At 27.6% G+C, this 8,918-nt stretch overlaps 1 protein-coding gene across 3 annotated transcripts in view; it reads left to right on the top strand.

The window, feature by feature from the left end:
- The first annotated feature begins 241 nt into the window (after positions 1-241).
- Positions 242-8,918, top strand: part of LOC108568369 (dual oxidase) — a 33,213-nt gene continuing 24,536 nt past the window's right edge. Inside the window, exons 1-2 of one of the 3 annotated variants that reach the window (XM_017929417.1) lie at positions 242-308; positions 2,403-2,495. Coding sequence is in view for 1 of the 3 variants with exons in the window: in XM_017929416.1 (XP_017784905.1) it covers positions 6,362-6,434 (73 nt within the window). In the remaining 2 variants the exon portion in view is untranslated. Of the gene's footprint in view, positions 309-1,230; positions 1,267-2,402; positions 2,496-6,041; positions 6,435-8,918 lie in introns of those variants that run through there. The other 2 variants (XM_017929418.1, XM_017929416.1) reach the window with 2 other exon arrangements.

The raw sequence follows: 8,918 nt of genomic DNA, 5'->3' as shown, positions 1-8,918 counted from the left end.
TAAACAAATTGCTTATCCTTATAATAGACAGTTTATAAAGAAATTAATAAGCTTATTGAATAGAAAACTATGCATGAATTGTATCTATGCTAGATTAGTTTAAGTGTTAATGAAAAAAACAATGCAGTTAAAATATTAAATTCAAATTAAATGTAAAATGAGTTGCCTAACAACAAGCACATGGTATTTGTTTGTTTATAGTTGTTATGTGACATTTAATATCTGACAGTCTTGTGCAGTCTTGTGCGTGAACTTGATCGTGATAGAGGTTGCGGTTGTGCTCTGCATTCAATTAATAATCATAGCAGGTAATAAATGACATGAGCTATGGTTAAAATATATGAATAAACGAGAATCATGTATTTACATATAAATCTACTCCAGACGATCATTTTGTAATTTTTTATTATTTTAATCGACAACAATTCATTATTATATTTTGCTTTGTTTATATGTGTATAATGTGTTAAAATGTATTTTCCAGTATTCAATAATTTCAAATATAGGTTTATTTAGACTTGATATTATAGTAGATTTTGTATGTTAGTTTAAGATGATTACTTTAATTGAATTATTTATACTATTTCTATTATATTTAATGTTAAATTGTTTATTTAATTTAAACTGTAATATACTTTATTTTTTCGTTTCTTTGATTTTCTATATTTTATTATTCGTATATTATTTGAAGTTAAATTAACTGTAATTTTTATTAAAATATCTTCAGTGTACTATAATTTGATATTCCACTGTTTGGAACAGAGGTGGCCAACCGGTGATACGCGGAACACTAGTGGTCCGCAGAGTAATTTGAATATATTTGCAATTTTTGTTTCTATTTTGTTTCTAAATATAGTGGAACCTCGATTAACGAGTTTAATCTGTTCCAAAATTTCCGAATTTTACTCGTATAGTGAAACATATTCAAAAATATACAAGTTTTAAAAATGGGACTTCTCTTCTCATCGTCACTCGTTATGCGAAACGTCGCTCGTTAAGCGAGTCATTTTTCTTACAATTCATTTTGCTCGTTAAGCGAAATACTCGTTATGCGAGGTGCACTTTAAGCGAGGTTCCACTGTATTTCATTTTTATAAATGGCTCAATGTAAAAACAATTTCATCTTGGTCCGCAGGATTCAAAATTTTGAGTTTATTAGTCCGTGAGGTCAAAAAGGCAGAAGACCGCTGGTTTAGAATATAAAAAAAATAATATCTGTTTTCCATATAAGAACAATTACAAATTTTCAGACATTTTCTTAAACAGGTAAGTCTGTAGTATTTCCGCCCATATAAATTAACAATAATATTAGATCAACTTATTACCAATATGTTAATAAATTAACAAAAAAAAATACATAATTTCTTAACAAAATTCATTAAAAGATATAATAATTAACAATAACTATGTGAAAGTCGAAATATATAAAGTGGAGTAAATTTGTAACTGAATTTAATTTTAATTTTCGTATTATATATTATATATTAACATGTTTTATATTGCCATAAAACACAGATTTTACACTAAACAATAGAATATCGATGTAGAAGTAAGTAATAACGCTCATTTTTAAATTCATTTGTTTTACGTCTATAGTAATAGAATATTGATATTTAATTACAATAAATTCCAATGTGTTTTAATTGTTAAGCATGTATTTAGTGTAAGGTAATTGGAATAACTAAAGATTTTTATAATCTGTGGATTATTACACAACATTGGATATTAATGTGTATGCAAAGCAGCTATGATTTATTTGGGTTAATCACTTAATCATTTTTAGCATTAGTATGCACTGCCTTCAATCCATGTATATTTATTTGTTTATCTAAAAAATTTGACAAATACACTTTTCATTACTTATTTTATATATAAAAATAAAGTGTAATAACATTTTTTTAAACTTAAAGTAACATCATCTAACATTAAATGTGTTTAATCTGGAGCGTTTTAAGAAAAGAATTTCCAAAACGTATGTAACCGCCGTCACGTTCGAAATTTCTATTCGTCCTTGTTATATTTTTTTCCACTCAAAATGCTTTCGACGCATATGTTCAGAATAAATTTCAGTCGGCGTAATTCCGCAGTCGAATTTAATTATTAGATGGAAATGCGTTTGCGAAATCGAAGCTGACTTCGTTTTTTCTTTCTTTCTTTTGATTGTTTATTATACAACAATTGCTTCGGTAAAAGTATACGCTAATTAGCGATTTTTTAGAGCCACGGCCTTGCGATGCAAGAATTTAGTACACACATATGCGTAACGTTAAGGTTAAATCGACCAATGGGAGGACTATGTAGATTAGACTTGCTTAAAAGTGGGCTAATACTAATACAATAACATATGACAGGGTTCGGCAAATATTTTTATTTTCTTCTTATTCTTCTAATATTTGTTTCAGATCAATTGCGATGCCCACGGACTTGGATTAAAAAGAAATCAGGGTCAAAAACTGCCGATGACGAGAAAGAAATACCGAACATTTAAATGCGATGTAAGTATTGTCAATCTTTCGTCACCTAAATTTCAAGAAAACTAGTTTCCAATAGGTATTTATTATGTTATTTACATACTCTATCTTGAGAACTCAATCTATAAGATACGTTAATCATTATTTAATAATTCATAGTTATTACACTAATTCTCATGTGGGGCTGTTGTAGTAGTTTAACTGAGTGATATAATTTTAGATACGGTTATCTATATTATACTATAATCTATATACTTACAACGAAAAACGCTGTGATGCTAAGTACATTTATAGAATTCAATTCGAATATCAACGTGCATTTTTTTATTTAAGTGTATTATAATTAATACTCCATAATTGTGTGAAAGTACATTTCAGAGAAAATTTATATATTTAAAAATAATCAAGTTTGCATTTGATTATTTGATTTCCTTAAGTTAGGTTAGGTTTTGTGTATAACATGGCATAATTTGGTTTTGTTTTTCCTGATATGCCACATGTTATACATTATTAGATTAAAACAAGTTGTCTTCTAAAACATATCATATATTTAAATCACAAGGAAAAATAAAAGTGGCATTAACTATGATACTTTATTTTTTATGTTGGGTCTTTTGTGCTTATCACTGTCTTGATTAACATCTTGATTAAAATATAAAGTTATACAATTATAAAACAAAACATCTGATAAATGCCCTTAAAGATTTGCTAGTAATCAAAATGTTCCAAATTCTTCAACTGTGAACAGAATAATCTTGTTGGGACACCCTTTACATACAAAGGGATATTGACTTTTTATTTGACTTTTTATACTTTTATAGTGTTTATATATAGATATAATTTGTAGTTTATAAATCAGTTAAATGAATTTATTACTATAATAATGAGTAGGTTCACTAAAGAATTTAGCCACTTTTTCATTTTCAGATGTTTTTTTCTGGTGGAAATGGTTAGAAAATATTTACGCAATGTTTGGGCCTTGTCCTCATTACTTATTGCCAACTTCCATAAGTTCAATTCGTAAGAATTCGTATTTAATCGACTATAAATGAAGATGTAACCTCAAGTTGTAAATTAATTCTTGGAAATATATGTCCAACTTTCAAAATAAGTGGCTCATCTATATTTTTATCATTGATGGATTTATCAAAGAATATTATCTTCATTACAGAATAGTATAGCTTTGTCATATAATAAATATTTATATTGGTGAAATCAAATAATTATTGTATTATATATATGAATTTTCATATGCGAATAATTTTACAAAACAGTAGGAGAATTAAATAAAATCTTAGCTTAATATAGGTCGGGTTAGGTTTACTTTGTGCGGTATGAAAGATTCAAAATTGCTTTAATTTAATTTGTATGTAGGTATGTATTATTATTTAATTAATCATATTAATAATAAGTCACATTATACAATTCAATGATTAATCATAATTTACTGAAACTTACAAAATTCTGAACTTGTTTGCTTTTTTATCTGAGAGGATAAAATCTTCGCATATTCTTCAGATTGTACGAAAGGTGAAACTGCCAGGTCGAAGCCGAACATCAGTTAAGTTGTATTGAAATTACGGGGCTTCTCATTTTTCTTGCTTTTTTTTACAACATTCGTTCAAAAGTATTATTATACGTCGACTGCGTGTAATTACACGACCTTCCGTCACTTTTGGAATCCAGTTACTCGTCGCAGTGTTAATCCTGTTTCTTGTATCATTTTATTTTTGGTAACATTTAATTTTCGTACACTGTGCTTTACATTTACGATTCGTGTTATTATTCGTCTACAATGATGTACGATCTCGTACAAAGTAGTTCTTAGAATGTTTAACATATTTCTGTGCGACGGTAAGAAAAAAACATCCGGCAAGAAATTGCAACAGGCGAATATGATAATGTGCACATTCAAATGGGCGGAATTTTGAAAACGGATTGAATAGTCGTGCAGTGGCGTACCATTCTTTGAATACCGATAGTTACAGTTTAATTCAATTATAAACATTCCTATAGATTTATTGGAATAATTAATATATATATTAATATTTATAGATGCTAATTATTACCTATAGTTTATAGGTTTTCTGTTGCATGTTTTATGGAGATCCTTTGAATCAATATTGTATGTTAAATATTTTCGTTAGAATATACATAAAAATTGGATTTTCCATCGCATCACATCCTGTAACGCGAAATTATTAATCACTTGGAAATAATATTAGTTCATTATCACTCAAAAAATAAATTAGTAGTCACAAAACAAAATGAAACTGAAGTAAATGATGATTTGTGTAAATGTTTGCATATTTGAACAAACTATTATTTGTATGTCTCATCCAAGTAATTATCGGTAGAAAAAAGAAACTTGAAAATTAGTTTAGAGATTTAGACAATTTCAACAGTTAAATGGCTTTTAAAGTTCAGTTTATAGCCAACTTTTAATTAGTTTTGTTTTGTCTTAATTGATTTTTATAAAATCCTGATCTGAGATCTATCAAATTCTGGATTGTATCAAAATATGCACTTATGTTAGGTTAGATCTATTCTCCGAGAATTATAGTATGTTATATAGTTTATTTGACATGGTCTAAACTTACAAAAGAATTTTGACTATTAATTTGTTATTGCATAAATTATGTATGCATACTTAATATTAAATTAGAAATTGTTATTGTAATAGAATTATCAAGTTAAACTTAAATAAATATCATGTTAGTGAATAAGTTATGAACTAATTTAGATTAAATTGAAAATATAAAATTAATAAACAAATTACAAATTCAGATGTATCCTAGTTAAGTACGCTAATAGTGTTTTAAAATTATATAGTTAGTACTAGTATTTCTGACAGTATGACTATCGAATATGTTATGTTAATATTATTTAAACACAATAAAGCACTTTTTATACAATAATATTACATAAATTTAGTTTTTTAATAATTTAGTTAATAAAATATGTTCACTTACTATTGTGTTATTTAAAAGGTTACAATAAAATATTTACCTTAAATCTATATTTTAAGGTTTCATATAAAAATAATAATAGTTACATTTTTTATTACGAGACGTGCGATGAAATATATATTTTTTTTTTAATCATACGTGTTCATGAATTAATTCAACAAATTGGATATTTAACAATTTACTTAATTTGCGGTTTCTATTAAAAAATATAATTGAGAAAATTTAATAACATGAGTCAGTTAGTAGCTGTTAATTATTTCCATCATTAATTTTGCTACCTATTAATTTCGTGTGTGAATAGTTTTCGAGAATTGAATATGGAAAGCATAAGTCAAGTTATTTATTCTATGATGTATTTCGGATGGTTTCGCGAAAGACGACTGCGCCTATGGCCGAGAGTCAGATTATCTGGGCCCGACCACATATACATTCTTCTTTAACTCGCGATGGTTCCAAGAAAAAATAACACTATCGATTATAAATAACAATAAAAAGACATCAAATAGTAGTGGCGCATCCCATATGAAATTAAATTGAAGTGTAATAAATAAATTTATTCGTTTTTTTTTTGTATATTTTAAATTGTAAGTAAGAGAACCGAAGGTGGGGGCAACGATGTTTGTTAAAGTCTACTTTCTCTTCGGTTCTGGTGAGGTTTTGGTCGCGCAATCCGCTTAGTTTGAATGTAAGACTGTGCGTTGTCCGGTTATGTGTGCTAATTGATTATTAACTTGTGGGAAATTGTCGGAAAGAAAAACGTACACCCCGAGTGTGCATCAACATTCAGTGGTGCTGTGCTCACGTCTCTCGGTCAGAAGTTTATAGTCGCGCCCTCGTCCACGTTTGCCCTAGGATGCACTTCGTAAATTCGATATCGAATTAGGTTTTTTCTTTCCTACCTGAGTAAACACAACAGCTGATATGAGACGTCCGGGTCGACACAGCTTACTGGCGGTGTTTCTATGTGTCATCGTCCTCGTTGTTGTACGAACGGGTGAGAGATCTGCAATATATGAACTATCTTTATTTCAATTAAGAATAACCATAACCATTAAAAAACTATAACAATAGATTGTCTCACATAAGCTAAATGCAAATTCTCAATTAAGAACTACGTTAAAATCCATTAGTTCAATTAGCGAAAAGCGTATATAAGAGCGTACAAAACACGTTAATTAGAAAGCTATCCGCACTCTGAAATATTTTTGTAACTAGTCATGCAGTCATAATATATTAAATTAGATTCACTTTAGTGATACATTATATATATTTTAGTTTATTAATGTGATCTTGTAACCTGATTTTGTGGTTGGTATCTTAATCAGCTCATTGCTTTTCTTATTCACAATGTAAACCTTCACACTGATTCGGCTGTGTCCGTGGTTTGTGGGAAAATTTTGAATATGCACGTCTTCGCAATGGAAATAATTGAATAAATTTCAGCATTCCACGGATAGTTGGAAGTTTGTGGACTAAATTAATATGCACACAGTAACACCGCATGATTTACGGCTCTAGCATATCCGATCTCGGTATTTTTTGTTTTCGGCAACAAAACGATAACAAATTTGATCACTCAATTAATTAAATTTTCCAAACTATATTGTATCAAGTTAGGAGAAACGACCTCAGAGAGAATTGTTATTTTCGAATAAGCTACAAGTCAATGTCTTCTAGAAGTCAGTTTTTGTTTAATATGTTTAAAATGTAAATCAATTGTGTCAGAAAAAATATACTGTGTCTACGTATTGTTAAATCATGCTAAAGGCGTAGTTTTAATATAATGAATGGGCACATTAATTAAATCATTTAATTAAAACATTTAAATTCGAAGACTTAATGTTTTTTATGTAAAAAGACTATGGTGGATAGCCCTTGGGCTGTAAAGGTTCATTATTATTTATTTTTTAAATTTAAAATTAAATCAAAACCATAAACATTTATCTATGAAATAAACATATAAAATCTATAAATGTAAATGGAAAATAATAAATTAGTTTTTAATAGGATGTTTAGAATGTTAATTATTTTGAAATAATTTCAACTGATGATGTCAATCTTATGTAATTTAAGCAGATTAATTATTGGTTAATAGAATATTAAAATAAAAGACCTTATCATATACAAATGCAAACAATATTTTTATATACAATAAATGCATTACTTTTAATTTTAAGTTTGATTAAATACACAAAATACATTGATCTAAATTATATTATATTGCAACAAGAATAAAACTTTATAGAAAAGTTTTGAACTGACGAAATGATAGAAATATTCAGAATTTAAAGCAATAAGAGCAATACATACCACCAAAAATTAATTCATATATTTTGATTGTAATATTCTAGTTATTTGATCATTTAAAACAATATATTTGTATATGTGATACAAAAAATATTGAATAGATTTAACTTTGTAAATATGCACTAGATGTTTCGGTTAACATGTACTTCAATAACTGTATTTATTTAGAGATGGTTTCTACATGGAATTGTTACAAATGCTCAGTTTTAGGTAACTGTGAAGAGAAAAACGTACTTAATACTTTAGAAATATTTCTATTCCAAAACACAAATTGCTTGGAGATAGCAAAAATAACCAGCAAGATGTCAAATGTGTTAAATTCGATAGACGAATTACAACTTTATGCCCAAAGTGTGTTTATTCTAAGTAACAACGACTTTACTATAGAGAATCGTTACTAATCGGTAATACCTATTACTTGCATTATAATGACGTACGCTTGTGAAACGGAAGAAGAATACTGAGAAAAGTTTCCCGGGAAAAATGTGCATTTTATTGTTGCTTCGTTTTTATTGCCCGACTATTCTTAGTCAATGACAAATAATTAAGACCGTTTAATTATTTTTTATGTATGTACACACTAGTAATAAAGTAATTTAATTACTATTCGTCCGCTAGATTATGCCGTGTCACATAGGAAAATTACTAAAAACCATAAGTAATTTAGATACAATTACCTAATAATTTAAGTTCGATAAATAATGATACTACCATTGAAAGTATATAAAAAAGCTTTTATATGCTAGTGATTCTAGTTTATTGTGTTTTTGTGGTTTGTTTCAATGTGCAATATAAAAATGAATAGAAATAATTGAATTAATTATAATAACAACAATGTTAAAAATATCTTAATAAGGTTAATAACAATAACAAAAATGTCACGCATACTAAAAACAACTAGAAACAAAATTATTAAAGGAAATGAAATAATTGTATTTCGGAAAGATATTAATGTATGCAGGCAACAAGAGCTGAGATGATAAGTATAAGTTGGTGCAACATGAATCTTGCTCGAGTCGCTACACCACAACGAAAAAATGATTTATATTAATCCTTATAGATTTAAACAACTTTTACTTTCTTGTATGGTATTGACGATATTTTCTTTTCGTATTTTTATCTTTCCACTTGAACATTAAGGTAATTAATTAATTAATTTAACATTACATAG

The sequence above is a fragment of the Nicrophorus vespilloides genome, unplaced genomic scaffold (assembly GCF_001412225.1).
Source record: "Nicrophorus vespilloides isolate i.1.1-1 unplaced genomic scaffold, Nicve_v1.0, whole genome shotgun sequence".
NCBI lineage: Eukaryota > Metazoa > Arthropoda > Insecta > Coleoptera > Silphidae > Nicrophorus > Nicrophorus vespilloides.
Note: the sequence above shows the minus strand (reverse complement) of the source record. Positions and strands in the feature narration are given on the sequence as shown.